The 19,682-nt window shown below is 34.4% G+C and overlaps 1 protein-coding gene across 1 annotated transcript in view; it reads right to left on the reverse strand.

Moving 5' to 3' along the window:
• Positions 1–19,682, reverse strand: part of LOC113505254 — a 122,484-nt gene that overhangs the window by 15,093 nt on the left and 87,709 nt on the right. Inside the window, exons 3-6 of the mRNA XM_026887873.1 lie at positions 14,229–14,323; positions 13,869–14,110; positions 11,265–11,416; positions 9,767–9,847 (exon numbers count right to left, since the gene is read on the reverse strand). Coding sequence (XP_026743674.1) covers positions 9,767–9,847; positions 11,265–11,416; positions 13,869–14,110; positions 14,229–14,323 — 570 coding nt within the window. The remainder of the gene's footprint in view (positions 1–9,766; positions 9,848–11,264; positions 11,417–13,868; positions 14,111–14,228; positions 14,324–19,682) is intronic.

Here is a 19,682-nt window from a genome sequence, read left to right on the forward strand (position 1 = left end):
AAAAACTTATGAGTCCAACTTAATTCAATTTAAGGACGAGAAACAAGCGACCACTATTTCGTGTTTAATTAAAAAAGGTTCAACAAAATCATAACATTCGGAGGTTATAAACATACAAAAATCTTCCATTTTGAAGTCGAAATACTCCTTACCTATTAATAGTACATTTGAATACCAATATCATTAGTTGACGTTAATTATAATGATAAAGTACCAACATAGTTTCAGCCGTTTATCCTAATTACGGTATACAAACGCACAAGTTTCCCTATCTATTCGTAATATAGAGTCATGAATTATTCATCATTAAGTAATTAAAATGTTCACTCGACTGCCCTAATGCGATAGACGAACTTCGCAAAATCAACCGTCAATTCTGTGTTCGAATGAATCCCGTACTTTTTAACGATGCGAAAAAGTTGTAAAAACTGGAGACGAATAATTATTGAGCAGATATTAATTAAGAAAGAGAAAGGAATTAAAAAATATATATTCAGCATTTTTTTACTTCAGTAATTTTGATTGACGGGAGTTTTTATGTTTAGATAGAGCTGTAACTCTGTTGTTTATTTTCTCATCTTACCTATAATATGAAGCTAAACAAAATTTGAGCAGAAGGAAATAAATAATTTATACAAACGTGATAAAGAGTCACTGAATTAATGATTTGATTGACTTATAATAAACAAATGAAGAACAAAGTTTTCAAAAAACATTTCATCTAAAAAGGATTAATTAAACAAATACGTATTTTAGCAAGTCATTCAATATTAAGTGGGTTAGGCCAGTTAACCTGTTTGGAATTATAGTATTCAATTGTTCCAATCTATATTTAACAGTCTATCGAGGCAAATCAAATAAACAAACATTTATTTGAAAACATTTTGTCGATTTGAAATGTAGTTTGTGTGCTCGAGGTATGTTGAATTAAAACCAGTTATTCGAAACAGTTGAAAGTGTTTAGCGAACGGAAAATGAAATAGATTTTATTCGAAATAGAGTCTATTTGTACGAGCACTGAGCAGTGTTGAAATTACGTTCAAATATATGTGTTGAGTTAGTGATTAGTGGCGTAGCAGTACCGTAGCGTAACGTAGTGGTTTACTAAATTGATCTGTAAATCTTTGTTGCACTTTCGAAGCTCAAGCTATTTCAATGCTACATCAATGACTTTTAGAATATATCGCAATTTCACTGGCACCAAAGATGGTGTCTTATGTTGGCAACCTATAACCAAGCAGCAAAACTCGCAGTCTGATCTAATGAAGATTTACTCTAGAACATTTTTAATACCTCAAACAATAATTTTGATACATGCAAACCCTTGCACTTCCCATTACTGCTTTTGCAGTGATGGCTGGACTACACAGCAATTAACCTTTGGACCCAGCACACTCTATTACCTCAACTGAACGTCAAATTGTGCGCGTCAGCTATTTCCCTCTGTCAAAGCAACAAGGAAATCGTTCCCGCAAATACACACCAAATTCTAAACTAAAATTTATCTACCTACGTCAGAGATGACGTCGGCAAAATTCGGAAACCCGAACGTTTCCGAACCGAGTTCCAGACACCGGCTGACGCGGCAGAAATTCAAAACGCGTCAGTGACGAATAGGGGCCGATTGTACCCGAAACACGCCGAGAAGGACCGAAACAACACCAACTCATAATGGGTAATAGGATCTTTTTTTGGGTATAAAATGAGTTTTTATGTCGACATTGATACGAAGTGTGTCAGCGGTTTTTCGCGGTATTCCCAACTTGTATTATATTTTGGGAAAGAAAATATAAAACTGGGATCGCCTGCTTGGTATTCAACTGGAGTGTGCTTCAGGTCTTAGCGACCGGCTAGGTGGCATATTTTGATTTTAAATCTCCTTTTATTTAGAACGAATTTTGGAGAGCGGACAAAAGATGTAAATTAAAAAGAAAAATGGCCGGCCATGTTCACTTCGGCTGATTGCTTGAGAGATTGGTTTTCGAGTGGAACTAAATTTTTGGGCCAATTTGTTACGGTAGGTATTAAATATGTAGCGAAAGCTAATCGCCGACAGATGGCAATTATTGTAAAAAGCTTTATCTGATGTCGCTTTGTTTTTGTTAGAATATGTTATATAAAAGCCTTTTATGCAAATTTCAGAAAATATTCACTAAAATCCAAAAAGCTTTGAATATTATTCAAAAGTTTTATGTAAATATGTATACATATATTCTCTATTATTACTTTCGCTCACAAAACTCCAACGTGACCTTTCTAGTCATAAAAATTGTAGATACGTCGTCAGTTGCCGTTTACGTTAAAATATGGAGCTATATTTTTCAAATGGTTCTAAGAATATCGCAAGCAAGTATCAAAAAATAAAATATTCAAAGTAATATTCAACTTGACATGAGGTAAGACAAGATGCCGTATAATAAAAAAATGTATTGAAGTATGGTATAAAAACTGCCATCATTTTTTTTTGTTTTATTGACACCAATAAGCATTATTCTATATCTCTCACAAGATAACTTCATGGGAAGAGACCCGGTTCTTTTTTAAGGCGTCTACGGGGATACAAGTCCAGATACATAGGCCTTGTTGAGAACTTTAATCTAAAATGTGATGGCAATGTTATGATAATGGCCATAAGATTAAGGGCAGGCCACTAGTTATATTATGTAAGTGTTAATTTAAAAAAATATCTGTATCAATCATCGGGGTGACATTTTTTACTCAGAAAAAAACCCCGTAAATAAAAAGATAAAAAAAAATGTGATGGAGCGACTTCCAGAGATCATTCACCCCTTCACTATGGAAGACACATGAAGAATACAGAGTAGATGCAGAACTTGCAAACTACGTGTGTGAAAATAACTAGGCAATACTGTAAGATATTAAGTGGACCAGTTTCTAAGGTTTTCCTTTAATTTAGTGTATTTTTTACTGTTTTTTTTATGTCTAGGTAAATGAAATTTGTTGGTGTCCTGGATTAACGTTAAGTTTTTTAGTAACTGACAACATTGAACCTAAAACCTCGATCGTGCTAATCCGGTTATTGAACCATTCGTCACCCAGCACATAATAATTTACCAAAACAAATTACGCACCGTATTTTGATTAAGAATGTACAGTATTTGGACACAGTAATTAACATTTACAATAAAGCAATATTTTCAGCCTTGACTGTGACTATTGGTGTAGTCACGAACGTCGTTTTTTCAGCTTATTTTGGTAAGGTTCCAACAGTTTCATAAGCTAAATGACTTTTAGTACTTTGTTATTATTTGTAAATTATTGCCGAAAGTAATCTTTACGATACGCGTTGGATTTGACGATTAAGGTACGGGTAAAATTATCGAGGTAATGTTTAGCATTGAATGAAATTATTTTGATATTTTTGTGGGGTAAAATAGTCGTGTATTATATGAACTTCAAATAAAGCTGAGTTTAAATTAAAAACTGGTTTTGGACTATAGATAGTAGCTCCTCAGTAATAGGGATCCGGTTTTCAGCTTTGGGTATGGAAACCTTAAAAGTTAGGGTATTATTGGTTCGATTGATATGATATCATGTTATCACATTCATATGAAAAAGTATTATCGAAAATTCACCCTGTACGCTTACGAAAGACGATACATCTAGCCAAAAATTATAGCTATTTGCAAATTTATTTTGTAAATTATAACCAATGTACGGTTTTACATATTGATTTTTGCTATTAGGGTCACTTAAATGATGACTGAAAAGTAATTCTTTATTTTTTGTTTTCAGTATTTTTAACCGGGTTTGAGACGCCCGAAATTTCGTCAGATTAATAGGTATTTAATAGATTCCTGTTATGATTTCTGGTGGACTTCTCAATGCCAGGAATCAGGTATAGCCCAGCAAGTGGTGAATGAGTGTGTTTGCAAGCTGTCATCTTCGAAGAAACCCAATTTTTAGGGTTACGTACCCAAAGGCTGAAAACGGATCTAGATTAATAAAGCATCACTGTTTACCTATGGCTGCCTATCACCAGGCTGTAGTGTAGCTCACGAACCGTGCCAGCTAGGCGGTTGATATTTAGAGCTTAAACAGCATCTTGGGTGCTATTGCAAATAGACTAGATTGTCCCCTTATGTGGCAACTAGTACAGCGGACACTATTGTTTATTAACTTGTGTCTTTTTACTGTATGAATCTTAGTTATCTGAATAAATAAATTTATTATTATTATTAAACGTTTTCAGTGCTACTTAAAAAAAAAAAAAATGTTTGGTTTAGGCTCGGTCGAAACTTGATGTGTCATCTTTTTTGCAATTAAATCTGTTTTAAAATACTTTTCTTTCAGAGCGTATGTCATTTGTGCAAACCTCAAAAATTTCGTCAGTTAACGGAGCAATTTAAATCGTTAAGCTTTTACGTAAAATACATTTAATATAACAATCGGTCGTCGTAACGAGCGGTTATTGAAATAATTGGAGTGATTAACAAACAAGCGAATTGTTCTTCTTTTAAAATTAAATAAAGATTTGAAGTGGAGCCTTAATTATAATAATATTGTGTTCGTGAGCGAAAACAATCGTAGATAAAAATTACCATGAATATAGGTCTTTAATTTTTGGGACTTGTTATCAAGGGTCTTTTAAAAGCGAATTAAATTCATATTTGTTAGATCAATACTAGTATACTAGTACTAGTTATATTTTTGTCATAAGTCATATTTGTAAGATCATCGACTGCAATCATCTTTAAAATTTTGCGAAATTCACTATCCTACAGTAAGACAGAAGGGCTCAGAAACAAATAAAGGTATACTGTATTTTTTCTAGCCGAAGAGGAAAAAGGAACCTATTGCTGAGACACCACTGTCTGTCCGTCCGTTCATCCGTCGTCACTAGGCGGTATCTCATAAACAGTAAGAGCTAGACAGAAAAGTTCATATATGATTTATTTGTTGTTGCTGTTTTGGTGCTATAACAACAAAATAAAGGTGGCAATCAATTGGTATCCTACCGGTTTGTTCTTCTTAACCCTATTTGTAGAAAAACCTCAGAAGGGAGTCTGACTCGCACTAGAACGATTATTTATAGTATTTATTTGTAAAACAGAAGCCGAAAAACGCCGGTGAAAATTTAGACAATCCAGTACAGTTCACGCGATAGGACTGACTGAGGGACAGACAGATGGATAGACTGACGAATTTACTGCAAATAATTTAAAAGTAAACTTTTTCTCTTCTAATTTACCAGGCCACTAGCTTTAAATCCTCTAAACTAGATGGCGCTGAAAAAAATAAAAGAGACCCAAATCTCCATGTAAACAACAAAAACTTCATACATATACCAGCAGACAAAAGCAGACGTCTGAGGTATGGACAGCAACAAAAGCCTATTAGCTCATTAAGATTTACCATAGAATGAAAAACAAAAAAGTTGGGTAAAAAGTTTTGATATAAAGAGGTTTGCCTCCTTTGAATGTAAGTCTTGCAGTTGTCCAAGCGTGGAGCGGCGTACACCTTACACAGCTACTATAACATTTTCTTTAGAGGAAGCTGTAGCCTAACTGGATGGTACTAAAACCGGTCAATGATAGACGGACTCGAGACACTAAGGGTTTCGTACGGTTATCATCCAACAAATTTAAGTTTCGGCATTTATGAGGAATCATTTATCCTTAGACCTTAATCATGACATGACGCAGCGGGACCTCGAGAGTCAGCTCATGAGCTGCATGAGCATTAAGAACTTTTGTTGGGTCCGAAACTAGTCGAGGATATAATAATGATTCATTCTCACGATAGTTACTATCTAAATAACTGAAAATTAATAGTAAATATTTTTTTTATCTTTTTCTGCTGACTGTACAACCAGGCGGCAGTAACAATGTAATAAACGCAGATGCAATTCCGTCCGACATCGCATAAACGAGAATAAGGCTGGCCTCAGCCAAATCTGTGTCAAGCGAGTGATTCTTATCGCTATGACAAATGTTACATGCAGTTTTAGATGTAAATTGAGATTGTGACTTGCTGTAGATTTGTAAGAGCAAGGAGGTTAATAAACTGGCATCATTTACTTACGTGTTTACCCACTTGTTTATAGTGGGTAAGATTTTTCTCTTATGTGATTTGATGAGAGAAAATTGTAGAGCGAAAGAATGTGAGGCTTCTGCTCAGACACTGCGGTACCTCAACAGTAAGTATTAATTTCTTGTATTTATCTTCTAGATCAACCTTTCCCTTACTTTCAAATCTAATCTAATCTTCAAGGATTTCAAGCGTTAGATTATTCGACGTCCAGGTGGCTAAGTTCAAGACTTAAAGTAAGAAGATTTATAGACACAAACTTTTTACGTCAACATGTTTGCACTTCGAGTTCAAAAGTAACCAGCAAGACTCAGACGCAAACGGTTTTAAATCCTATTAATATTATAAATGCGAAATTTGTACGTATGGGATGTTTGTTCCTCTTTCACGCAAAAACCACTGAACGGATTTAGACGAAACTATACTATAGGATAGTTTATATCGATTCTATGTTCCCATGGAATTATTTAGTAGAAATGAACATTGATTAAGATCTCCGGTTGGCTACAAAACTAGTGGTACAATCTCGATAATTACAAGTAAACCGTTGCAACATTTAACAATATTTAGAAGTTTTAGAAAAAAATCAAATTAATGAGTGTCAAAGATCTGTCTATCCCCTAATCACCACCGTATTCCAAATTCCGCTCTTAAGCTTCAAACTCATCTATTACAGACAATTCGCAAAACAGTGAAACTTTCAAAAACCTCGAACAACCTAACCAAAGACCGGAGCACCGAACTATTTCTATCCAACCAGTCAACGACTTTCAAACTGCAGCGATACCGACAAGGTTCATTCAAAAATAATTACACTTAATACTGAACCCGGAATTTTCAATGACGCCCGAATTATCCTCAATTTCTACACATTTGCGCTCAAATTGAGCCGCTATGTGGTCATTGGATCACATATTCGTTAGCATTTGAGGGCGTTAATTTAGCGGCTGACCAATTTCAGTACATTTAGTGATCATTGACAATAGAGGCGGGGTAATGTCCCCGCGCGCCTAATTATGCCCCAATTAGAATTTATAGAAACCTGAGTGTTTGAAATTAAGGATATTGGGTTACTTAAAAAAAATGTATTGATTTTTATTCTGGTTGCGTTTCATAAAAAAAAAAATTCGTGAAAAAACGTAACCCTCTTTCTAAAGCAGTCGGCTAAAAAAGGTTTTGCTGCATATTTGTTAAGTGCCCAGTAGAAAATGTAACAACGTCGATGCGTGGATAAAGCTCGCTAAATGACCATTTGCCCCCAGACCATAGTCCCCGTAAGTATAAAAATATTATTTGGACGTCAAGAATTGATTCTTACTGTTATCCTAATCATTATTACCAAGATTCTACCCAAAATAATACTCTTAGCAAGTTTAAAAGTATTTAAAAATATACAAATACAATAATACGTCACATATTTACAAACGTGCTGAAGGCTTATTATAAAACTTCTAAACAATAAACCAACCATCGGCTATTTACTTGTCTATCAGAACGCATTAATTACGTTTCGAAACCTTCGCTTAACAATACAATAATTAATTACTTTGGCTCATGTGAAACTTAATGAGGCTTCAGATAAGCCCCTGTCAACACACAACGCTCAATTGTTTATTTATCACATAGCTATAGTATCAGAATTAATAAATAATAAGGATGTTGAGAGGCAATAAATTTTTAATATATTTAGACCGTCAGCTATGTAGTTATTAATTCTAGAACGGAATGAATTAATGCTACAAATTTGGGCAATCACTCTGGATAGCGTTACGCTACGATAAAGAATAATTTCGAATATTAATTACATGAATTTAATTAATATTAATTAAATGATGAACATTATTGACGCAGGTTAAAACAAAGTCAAGTTATGTAAATTTCTTGACAAAATGTCATTATAAACGCTCTAATATTTCTGTCGAACACTTATGGATCTTTTATATAAATTTTAAAGTTTCGTTTGTCTCGTTACAAAACTTAATAGTATGTATGTATGTCTTCACCATATACTATGCGTATTTAGGACCTTAAATATATTCTCATTACAAAACGTATCAACAACGTGTACGAAAATCTATTTATTACTCATATTAATAATATTCATGTAGAGCAACTTACAAGCCGTATCACACATCAACACTACATACACGACCCCTCCTCAGGGGCCTATAATTATTTGGTAACAAATCTCATCTCAAAATCTCTACATTACATGTAGAGCAACTTGCAAGTTGTATCACATATCAATATACATAGAGCCTTGAAACAGTGCAAGCCGTATTCACCAGTTCCCACGAACTTCTCTTGTTTGTAACTTCCCAACAAACTGGAAAGTTGTTGCTAACTCGTGTTATTGCAGATAAGAAGTTGATACATGCCATAGTTCCGCGCGAGCTCATGCAAAAACAATTGAAATTTTAGTGCTGAAGTCGGTAAATGCATGTTTTTGTTTTGTAGAGTTCGGAAACATGATATGGTTGGAAATATTTAGCTGCAGTTATATTGTAAAATAAAGGAAATTAAAGTGCTATAACAATATGTACATATATACGGTTAATAGATCGACTGGGTTTCATAACCAATGCATGTTGACTCTATAAAAATTTAGTTTTATATTTAGTACTAGCTGTTGCCCCCGACTTCGTCCGCGTGGTTAGAAGATATAAGTTAGAATTTTTGCGTTGAGCTGCTGTTAGAACGAAAACCCTCGAAATTTATATATATTTTTATTAGTTGCAGCGTGATGTTATATAGCTTAAAACCTTCCTCGATGAATGGTCTATTGAAAACAAAAATAATTTTATAATAATATAATAATTTTTCAATTTGAACCAGTAGTTCCTGAGATTAACGCGTTCAAACAAACAAACTCTTCTTTATATATTTTATATATTAGTATAGATATAGATTAAGCAATAACCTCTAAATACCTAAACGCAAAGAAAACTCGGTTAAAACTAAATTTCATAAACTGAAAGAGATGAAACTGAGAGCGACATTATGAAAATTACTGAAAAAACAACGTCGTTTTAATATTTGCCCAAGAATCTCAGAGTTCGTTTATATTATATTTATTAAGTTATAAATGTTTCATAACATGTATGTGCGTAAGATATGGTTATATTTTAAGCACCTCTCGTCGCTGACATTTTATTTATGTCGAGACACGACATCTTTTAGTCATGTATGTCAAAAATAAAACCACAAAAATATGGCGAACAAGAGACATTGTCATATTCATAAGCATATTTTTTGTTCAAGAATCATTTATACCTATTCGCGATTGTCATTCTTAAATCCTTTTGGTTTCTCATCTTCAAGAGGAAATCCTGGCATATGTATCTCCATATCGTGCAAAAAATGCGTAACCGTAAGTTTTCTTGAGAAGCGCAAAAATGATCTTAAAAAATTGTTTATTTATTATGTTAGTCAGTTTAATTTATACTTTAAATCCATATCAAAATCAATATTTACTTTTTCTAGTAGGCCTAAAACAGGCTCTCAAATTACTAGGAAGACTTTAAGTGCAAGGTTTCGAAATGCCATCCTAAGGAAAAAGAACAGGTAAGATTCATTTACTGCCAGTATTTCATTAAAATTTAAAAATCAACGTAACTTTGCCAACCTCACATTAGCAGCCTGAGTTCACACCGGTCATTGAACCGGGGGCAATTACCTACAATAGATTCAATGGACTATTATAAAATGAACTCACCTGGAACCTCTCGTCATTGGTGTACGTGAACTTCCCGGAGCTCAGGATATGCCAGTCACGCTTCCTGATCCATGACACTTGCTGAAATTGAAATATTAAACGATGCGTTAGCATTTTGTCGTTGTAAAGGAAACTTTGACGACAATCATGTAACTGTAATTTGAACAGCGTTCTATTATGGAAGTGATTATATCAAATCAATATAGACCTTAAATTGTGAAGCGCAGAGTTTTGATTCGAACTTTAAATGCCAGCGTGAAATAGTTTATTAAATGTTTTAAGCTTGTGTTTCTTTTTATTTGAGTTGAAAACAATATTGAATGAAATAAAAAGTAATTAATTCATGTAAGCGTTCTTGCTTATCATTAGTCTATCATAACCACCGTTTTTCTTTGACTACTTTAATAATTTATCTTGACGGCCAGATTTAATAATTCACGTCTTTGAAAAAAACTAATTTTGAAGATGATTAATTGCTCCAAAAGTACTCTTATCATAGATCAAAGTTAGTTAACCTAAAGTCTTTCAGCTTTAATGTCAAAGTGTCTTAACTGCTAATCTGATTAACCACTTTATTGTTTAGGCAAAGTTTATCAATTTAGACCTAACTAGTTTGGAGCTAAGATTGCAGATCACTTAGACTTAGGAGATGACGGGATTAGGCAGACAGTCGGCAGTTAAAATAGCAATTGTTTTTTGGGTTTCATACCCGAAAGGGGCCAGTAGAGCAAAAAGGGGCGAATAGTGCAAAAGAGGGCCAATAGGGGATTATTGAACCGTGACCCAAGCCTCGGCTATCCTTGCACTCGGCAGTGGAAAAACAACGAAACTTTCAATTAATTAGTGACGACTTTTTCTAGTTGCTACTACTCATTTTCATGATGTGCTGGGAGTCCCAGGTTGGCTTTTTAATTAGGTGATTGAAGTATAATCTTGATTAGTACTCACTTACGTCATGTTTACCCCAATTTTTAGAACATTTAGAGCATGGTTTAGGCTAAGTATATTATTTAGTATTTCGCACAATAAAAGAGCTGTGAAGAATTAACTCAATAATAACATTGAAAGGTTTTTACCAAACAGGTTTTTTAAATTTTTCTAGCCTCATTTCGTCCCAGTATGGGTTACCGTGGGTCCCTAAAGTCCATTTTGTATTCATGATATTCATTAAAATGTTCATCATTCGTCTGTCTTCGTGAATAATATATGTGGCGCATCCAGATTTGCGGTCATTAGGGTTGGTCACCGCTACGTATAGATTTTAGTCAAAGCAAATTATATATTTTCAGTTCGAAATTTGTAAAGACTAGCTTTGCTCTTTAGGATTACAATATTGTGCCTTGTTTTAAGAGTAGTTTCTGATATTTTATGCAGAAATTAGAAGTGAACGGTCGAAGTGGAGTCTTTTAGAAACCGCTTCCAGATTTTCTCATGAATGATATTGATATTTTGTTAGTATTCTAGCTCACAGTATCAATTTGCTATGAACAATACGTACCCCTCGTTCACTCAAGTGTCCGACAAGGCAGTGGAGGTATGCTGTCCCTCCCAGCTGAGCGGTGATGTTGCTGACAGTATTGTTGGCCGTCACATCAGCGGCTGGCTGCACGCCGGCGCGCCAGCCGCGAGCTCTCGACGTACCGTGGTGCCCTGGTACATAGAGACAGGATATAAGATTCATAATATAAACTAAAAACGTTTCTAAAAGAACCTGCCATGTTTTTTATCTGTTGTTTCAGGAAAATTGTACTCAAATGATTTAAAGCGCATTGCGATAGAAACGCATCGCATACGACGTCGGTACAAGAAGGTCAGGTCTGTTTTCAATTTCTGGGATTACGTATTATGATATTTTCTGAAATTAGTCTAGTATGTTTTGGTAAAAGATCTTAAAAAAAATCCTTTTGACTTGCTCTAAAAAATAAATCACACACATTAGAAAAGTCAATGTTTTTAAAGAATTCAATAAACATTGAACAACAGGTACGTATCTTTTGGAGTAAATATTAGAATATCCACACCTGTACCTTTAAAATTATACTTCCAACATGTCGAAAATAATTCCCTAAAAGTGAAAATAAATTAGTTTTCCGGGAACGACACACCTGGAGATAGAATGTCAAAATAATTTACTACATTTTGGACAAAATTAATTGTTAAAATAATCGCTGATTTATAACGGGACTGTGTTCTGCGATATTCGTGACATTTATGTTGAAATTATGATAATTAGGTATGATTTAATCATTTTAAGGAGTCATTAATTAAGTTATTATTGATACTGTTATCAATAAGCGTTTTTATACGCTTAGTAAGTTATATTTTTTCTGCCATCTCTGACTTTTAGTTATTCGTTCACTTATGTTCTCAGGAAATTATGAAAATAAATAATTAAAGAAGTATAATAATAATAATATAATAATATATCCAGGGACAACTCACACACGGTTATCTGATCCCAAGCTAAGCAGAGCTTGTGTTATGGTAACCAGACAACTGATAAACTTACTTATATACTTCTAAATACATACATAATTATTATAGATAAATTACACCCAGACACCTTATCTCTTAGTCCACCTGAGTTCCATTTCGTTAATTACATACTGGGATAACCGAGTTTTAGAGCATCGAACAAAATACAACGAGCAAATTTCATAGAGTGAGAGACTCTTTAAAAATTGTACATAACAAGAGTCTTTAGTATATTAAATCTGTCTATTCAGAAGGTCCTGAATTGAAGGATTCAGTCTTTTTAAACGCGAACAAAATAAGAGTAAGATTTGACATGAATGTCTAAAATTATACAAAAATAGAATCTATATTCTTTTTGGTTTGCGAGCCTTACTTAGTAAGTATGAATAATTGTTATACTTATAATTACATGTGTAGGTACTGACTCTTTTGCATGCCTTATGGCTAATCATATCATAACTCATGTAATCCTATGAATGTACATATTTGCAAAATAAAGTATGGTCACCTTTAAAACGTTTGCTTGCTTTTCAAATGTCCCACAGTTTAGACTAAAGTTTATTCACCTTTAAAACTTTTATACATTTAATGGCAGTAAAATCTGACGCCATATCAAATCAAAGTTAAACCAAGAACTGTCTATCCTGACTAAAATGAATTGATCTCTGATTCTACCGTAGGTACAGTCGGCACCAAAACTCAATGGTCACAATCCGAATAAATTATGAAACCGGCATTAAGTCGGCCATTTTACTCTGTATGATTGTATGTTGATAAGCGTCATCGTGAGATTCTATAACTGCGTAGCACAATAATTGGTGTGGCAAACGAAAACTTGTTCCGAAACTGGGAAAAGTTCGTGAAACCCCCGCGACAGGGCCTACAATGCTCCAAAACTAATGAATAAAATCAGTATGTACCTATCAACTAAGTTCACATTGTGAAATGCATAAACGTATTGAGTATTGACACAAGAATTAAATCCTTTCTGTGGGAGTTGTTCTTTATAACCGAAAAAAATATTTCGCCCTAGTCAGCGACGTTGTAAGACTGGAAGTTTAATAGACTTTTGTCGCTGGCTGTACACAGTAACGGTAGATTGCGTCACCGCAGTCTAGCCTACTAATCTTGACACCACAATGTTTCAATCAGCAGATAGGACCTATTTACAGGGCTACAAACATCGGTTTGTGGCTTGCCAACGGGCTAGCGGCTAAATTATTGTCACGAGAACCTTGGCATGTAATGGTTTCGTATTGGGTGAGAGGTAACGAATATTTTAAAGTAGATTACATAGATAGGAATTACATATGAAATGTAATTTATTATGTAAGCAAATTAAGTAATTATAATATTAGATTTTTGCAGCTTAACTAAGCCTTTGTAGAGTTAGGTTAAGTATACAGGTTAGGAGCGCCAAATTCCGTCGCAGCCATTACAACAAGGGATCAATGTTAAATGCCGTTTAAAAACTTCATTATGCCTGAGAAAAAGACCTTCCCTCCCAGCTTCAAACAAATCACGAGACACCGGCAAATCGGTAATTTGCAAACATCTCATACATCATTTTCTGAGTCTTGGTTCATCAGTGAAAAACAAAAGAAGAATGTTTATGAATGTTACTCACGTATGTCTCCTGTGGATGACGTGAAGAGTGGCAGCATGCAGAAAATGGCTGCTGCAAGCTGAATGCTCATGCCACCAGTCAGTCGCCATCTCAACTGCAACAATACAACAAAAACATATTGAATAAGAAAATAATACGAAGCAGAATCCAAATATTTTTTAGCAAACGTCACTGTTTGATTTGGATTAAGATTTTTACGAACGTTGAAGAAAGATCCTTCTCTACACCATTTAGAGCAGTTGCTTTAGTTTATGTTTTACCGAGAGAAAGTCCTCTGGTAGTAGTTCAGTTAATACAACCTGTTTTTAAATTATCTCCCAAGTAAGGGTTAAAAATAAGATGAAGCTATATCATATCAACATCCTAGCTTCTTCCCAATGTTGTTTTGGAGACGCAGCTATGTACTGGTGCTTTGCAAGGAGCCACTCGAAATCTGACCTCCTTAACCCAGTTATCTGGGCAACACAATACCCTTTAGTCAAACTAGTTGATAAATTTTCTAGCTTCTGACTACCTACTGACTGTCAAAGATGTGTAGGTAAATACGGCCAGGACCCACAATTTAACCTGCTTCCTAAAACACGGACGAACTCGTTATGACTTAGACGGGCTGATCGTATCAAGTGTATCTTAACCTGTAAGAGATCAACTGTGTGCAGTTGTGGTTTATGCACGAGCTCCTAAAGATGTAAGTGTCTGTATACATAAAATATAGGTACTCTAACGCAATCAGCAAATGGTTATTAGTAATACACTCGAACAACAGTTCGATCGCATTCTGATCGGCGCTGCATCTAATATCACAGTATATATCAGATTACGAACTATGAGGCACGCCTAGTAAATCAACACCTGTAGTTCTAGACAACAGATCCTAAATTTAAGCCTTTGAATGTTAAGGGTTAAGTTTAGTATTGATTCAGGAATAATTAAATTAAGAATTTTGTTAGAAGTTCTATTCTCATCTTGTATAGGATAACATTTAGCATTGTTTTTTTTTAATTTAATATCTGTTGTCTCAAAAATTCACATCTCTCTTGCATATTCTTTATTTCCTAATTGTTTTTTTGAAAGGATCAAGATTTTATATCCCACAAAGACGAACGTTTTTTTTATTTTAATTCACAGAAATTTGACACATTATTGTAAATAACAGCTATAATAATAATTATATCTATACACACAATGTACCTATTCCTTTCTCGACTAGAATTCTAAGATGGATAGTCTATCAGCCAAATACGTATAAAATTACATCATCCCCAAGGTGACATCTTTAACTAACTCCGAAATCAGTTTCCGGACCATTTCTCGTAGCCAATCAGTTCTCAAGGGCAAGGTTGTATGGCATAAACTAAAGCAATTTTCTTTGTCAAGTATCAAGGCGAAGTTTCGACTAAAAATACAATGGATCACATTTTGTTATTCTAAGATGGAAATAATTTCTTTTATCGTTTCGAGTTTCACTTTAGGTTTTTTAGTGACTTTTTCCTTATGGAAGCGTATTGGATATTATTGTGATTTTATTTCAAGTTGTTTGGTTTTTTCTAATGGAAATTTATATAGCTTTTGGTATGGAATGTGATATCACGCTGTGCAATAATGTTTCATCTACTGTAATTAGTAATTCTATTTTCTTACGTTATTTTTATAATTTTTTGTAAATTTTTCCGCGATTCAGGAGTGGCTAGGTTAAGAAATCCCGAGTACACATAGCATATGTAATCAGTCAGAATCCCGAAACAAAAACTAAGCATTTACCTTAAGCTACAAATTTAAGCGAACATTACGAACAGACAAAACAAATTTATTTATTATTCTCATTCATAAATAAAGTAAAAGGGATTAACAGAAGTTGTCGCAAAAGTACCAGGGCATTAGAAATGCACAAGGATGTCATAATACCCAGGTAGCCATTAGTGGATTGCACTTTTACTCTCGAGTCCTTTTTGAATGAATAATCACACTTATCTGGATGGGTAGGATAATGCACTTAGTTCTATTTTCAGAAAATAAAGATAACGATCATAATGTTATATTCGTTTGGGAGGTACTGAGAATTTTTTTATCTTGGTATTATGATACGAGTAAGTCTTAGTTGACATCTTAAATCACAAGTTTGCCTACGCTTGATACGGTCGGTCCGTGGAAGAGTGACCAGTCTATGTCCGTGTTTTGGGAAGCACCTTGAAATATAGGTCTAGCCTGTTGTTTATACATATTTGATAGTCCTCACGGGTAGTCAGAAGCTAGAAACTCTGACATCCAGTCTTAACTAAATCGTATCGTGTTGCCCAGGTATCTGGGTTGAGGAGGTTTGATATGCAGTCGCTCCTTGTAAACGCTGGTACTTAGCTGTATCTGAGTAGACTAGAAGCCGTCTCCATAGTTGAGAAAAGGCTAGAATGAATGTGGTCTTTTTTCAGTTTTACCGAATCATCGCACAAATATTCCGTGACAAAACAAAAACATAGTCATCTCTTTTCCGCATATTACACATTCGAGTTAAGTCTGCACAACTTCACAATAGTCAGTCAATCGTCAGTCGTGACGTCACGCATCCCCTCGATAAACAAAAGTAAATACATATATATTTATGGATATGTGTCAAGTCACTTAGTCAGTACCTAAAGAGTCATCGGACCGTACTCCCACGTCAGGAGGGTGGAGTTATCCGGGCTCTTGTAACGGTAATAATTATATTGATATTAATTCTATAGTTTGGTTGGCTTGGCTTTGACGTAAATCATATTTTACTTCCCACTCTTATTTGTTAAAGTTTCAAAGTTGTGACGTCACTTTAGACAGTTCTATTTAGCTTGAAATCTAAGGTCAAATTTATAAGTTGTATCAGTAATAATCTTTCAATTCCCGGGACAACTTCAGGGGCCGAAACCCGGTTTTCTTTAACGGTATACACAGTTACGCAGATCCATCATAAACAAACATTGTTGAAATTATATTCTAGAACGTGATAGCACATCTACCAGGGGCCACTGATATGTACCCCTACTCCTAATAAGTATTGTTAACTGTGGAGATAATACTGATTTGGCCTATTTGTATAATTATGTTAATTGGAGGCGTGTCCATTACAAACTTGGAATTAAATGACATCTGTGTTTCAACACACGAAGAGATAATACAAAGAAAAGAGGCTTAGAATCGATACTTATTTTCATATTTAGAACGTCTTTTTTCTATTATAAGAAAAAAAATTGTATATTTGACTTTTTTCATTACGATTACCTAGGGAGGTAAAGCCTCGCCAACGGCCAAAGTTTTCCGTACGTTTTTCGGCGTAGTAGGTAGATGATTCAAACGAATACAAAGCGATACAAACGAGGCAAAAAAATATCTGCATGTCGAAACTACGCTCCATTCATAAGCTCTCAGTCAGAAGAAAGTTTCTAAAATGATCGAACTTACGGTTTTGAAAAGTGTCTTTCAATCCGTTTATTAATAAACATAATGAATCATGTCAAACTAAAATCCAGTTTCCAATTACAAAGATCCAAGATTGGTGTTACGTCAACAAAGAATTGATTATATTCTATCCTAGAATAATCCAGTTATCCTCAAACCAAATTACATTTGGATTCAATCGCTGTTTCCCCGTAAAATTACAAATTACTTAGGTCCAGACCAAGGAGTTCGTAACCAGAAGTTCCATTTTAAATAATATATTTGTTGAAGGAGCTTAAGTTAAGTTAGTGTATAAAACTAAGCCTGCAATGGGGCGTCCTAAGTTGCTTAGTATAAACTTTAAGCCCGGCTTAAATAAAGAAACAAAAAGGTTTTACGCAAGCACTTTCTCTTGAATTATTTACAAGGTTTTTATAACTATGGAGACTTTTAAGTAGAAATGGTCGGCAGTGCTGAATCCATTGTTTTTTTCTTCTGGTCTGTTCCCATCTACATAATAAGTACCTAATCAAAAACATATTTACCTTTCCGGTTGCAAGACTAAGGTAAACATCTTTTCCAATATATTTCTTAAAAAAAATAAGATAGAATAATAAAAACAAATATATATCCATCCTACCCAACAATAAAAGGGTTTCATTTATTGAACTACTGTGTTTTTCTGCTCTCTGTAGCAACTAAGGGACAGATTCTTGACAAGGACAGAGGATAGGATTTGTCAACTTATCCGATTGTCAATCATTTGATTGATTAAGTACCAAAGTATTCTGAATGAAGGATTTCCTTCCTTTTTAGATAAATCCAAGATTTTAAAACACGAAAGGGATTTCGATTACGGAGTTCTAGTTCTTCTTTGATAGTACCGTAGATTTATCTAACGGATGTGATGGAAGACTGCTTTTTAGCATTTGTTAGACTAGGTGTCTTGGCCAAGGCCTTAATGAGCTTTGGCATTTGGTCTTCATCAAATTTGTATTTTGAATAATTTGTTAAGCGGTTTGGAACTTCCTTGAAAGGAGCTAGCGTGTATATTTTACTGAATAAGCGTGATTAAACTTACAAATAATTCGAAACGATACATTAATAACTTTATTTTCTTATACAACTCTACATTCACGGTTCTCTCGCTGACGTTAACAACAAGCGAAAACAACATTTTGATTACTTTTTTATTCTTTATACCAAAACAAAATCTACAATAGCAGGCAGATTACTCCTACAACTAACCTTTCGGCTTCTAAATATACTTACGGCTAACTTCAACGTCAATTTCAAACGTAATTCTCGAAACGTCCAACGTACTAAAGTTTTGAAGTCGCGTCTTTGAGAGTACATCTGACTCGTCCAAGTCTCCTGTCGCAGAGAACAGACCCTGTACTATGAGATCTAGAAGCGAGACCATCGCTGAAATACAAGCGAGACGGAGCTATACACTGCGTATACATCTATCTCCCTTTCACAAGACAGGAGAGATGCTTAAGGAGTTCGTAGCGTAGGCACTGTTCGAAACAAATCCCAACTTCAATGAGTTACGGCTTTGTCAATTTTGTTTAAGTATTGTAGTATCTTTATCTTTCCTTATTTGTAAAAGGTAGTTTTTGTTTTTCTCTCCATAGGTAAAGGGAAAATTCAGTCGTTATTTGAACAGGCGGAGCCTGGTGAGACGGAGGAAAATAATCTATTTCTTTACACAGTACACTTCGTTTTCTGTTAAAGAATTGTGGAAAGTGGAGCAAAGACAAAAGAGGATTTTTAAAAATAGATAGACGATAAACCGCTGCAAATTATTTTACGAATTTAACCGTTCTTCTTTCTCAGTGCTCGCAGCTGATGAACACAGTTTAGTGGAGAAACATTTGATCTTTTCAAAGCTATTTGCCTGTTTGTTACTTCAAGAAAAATAAACACCTTTTTTTAATCTTAGAAAGCTTTTATTTACGCCTGGCTGATAAGTATGTTCCACTAAATAGTTCAGACATAAATTATGTCCTTGTTTAGATAACTTGCCTAGGCTGTGGATAGACATCGCGGCATTCGCCCTGAATTCTTCAGTTTCCTTGCCTAACAGTGAAACTAAAATGAGGACGAAAATAGGGCATTTAGCTAAAACACCTATGTAGTCTGGAAAGTTGCTAAAAAAATATCGGGTTCCTATTTTTGATTTTATTTCACAAATAAAAATGATGATAAAACATATTGAAGTGGGGCGAATAACATGACTTGTTGGTAAAATATGTACTGACAAGTTAATTCACTGTACCATCTTCATTTCTGTTTACGCGATGATGGACATAATACGAAATCTACCTGCATGACACTTACAAAGATTAAAATTCATAGTGAGTCTTTTAAAAAAGGTTAAAAATAAAGAGTTGGATGTTAAGTACG

Source organism: Trichoplusia ni, chromosome 25, assembly GCF_003590095.1.
Source record: "Trichoplusia ni isolate ovarian cell line Hi5 chromosome 25, tn1, whole genome shotgun sequence".
In the NCBI taxonomy this organism is placed as follows: Eukaryota; Metazoa; Arthropoda; class Insecta; order Lepidoptera; family Noctuidae; genus Trichoplusia; species Trichoplusia ni.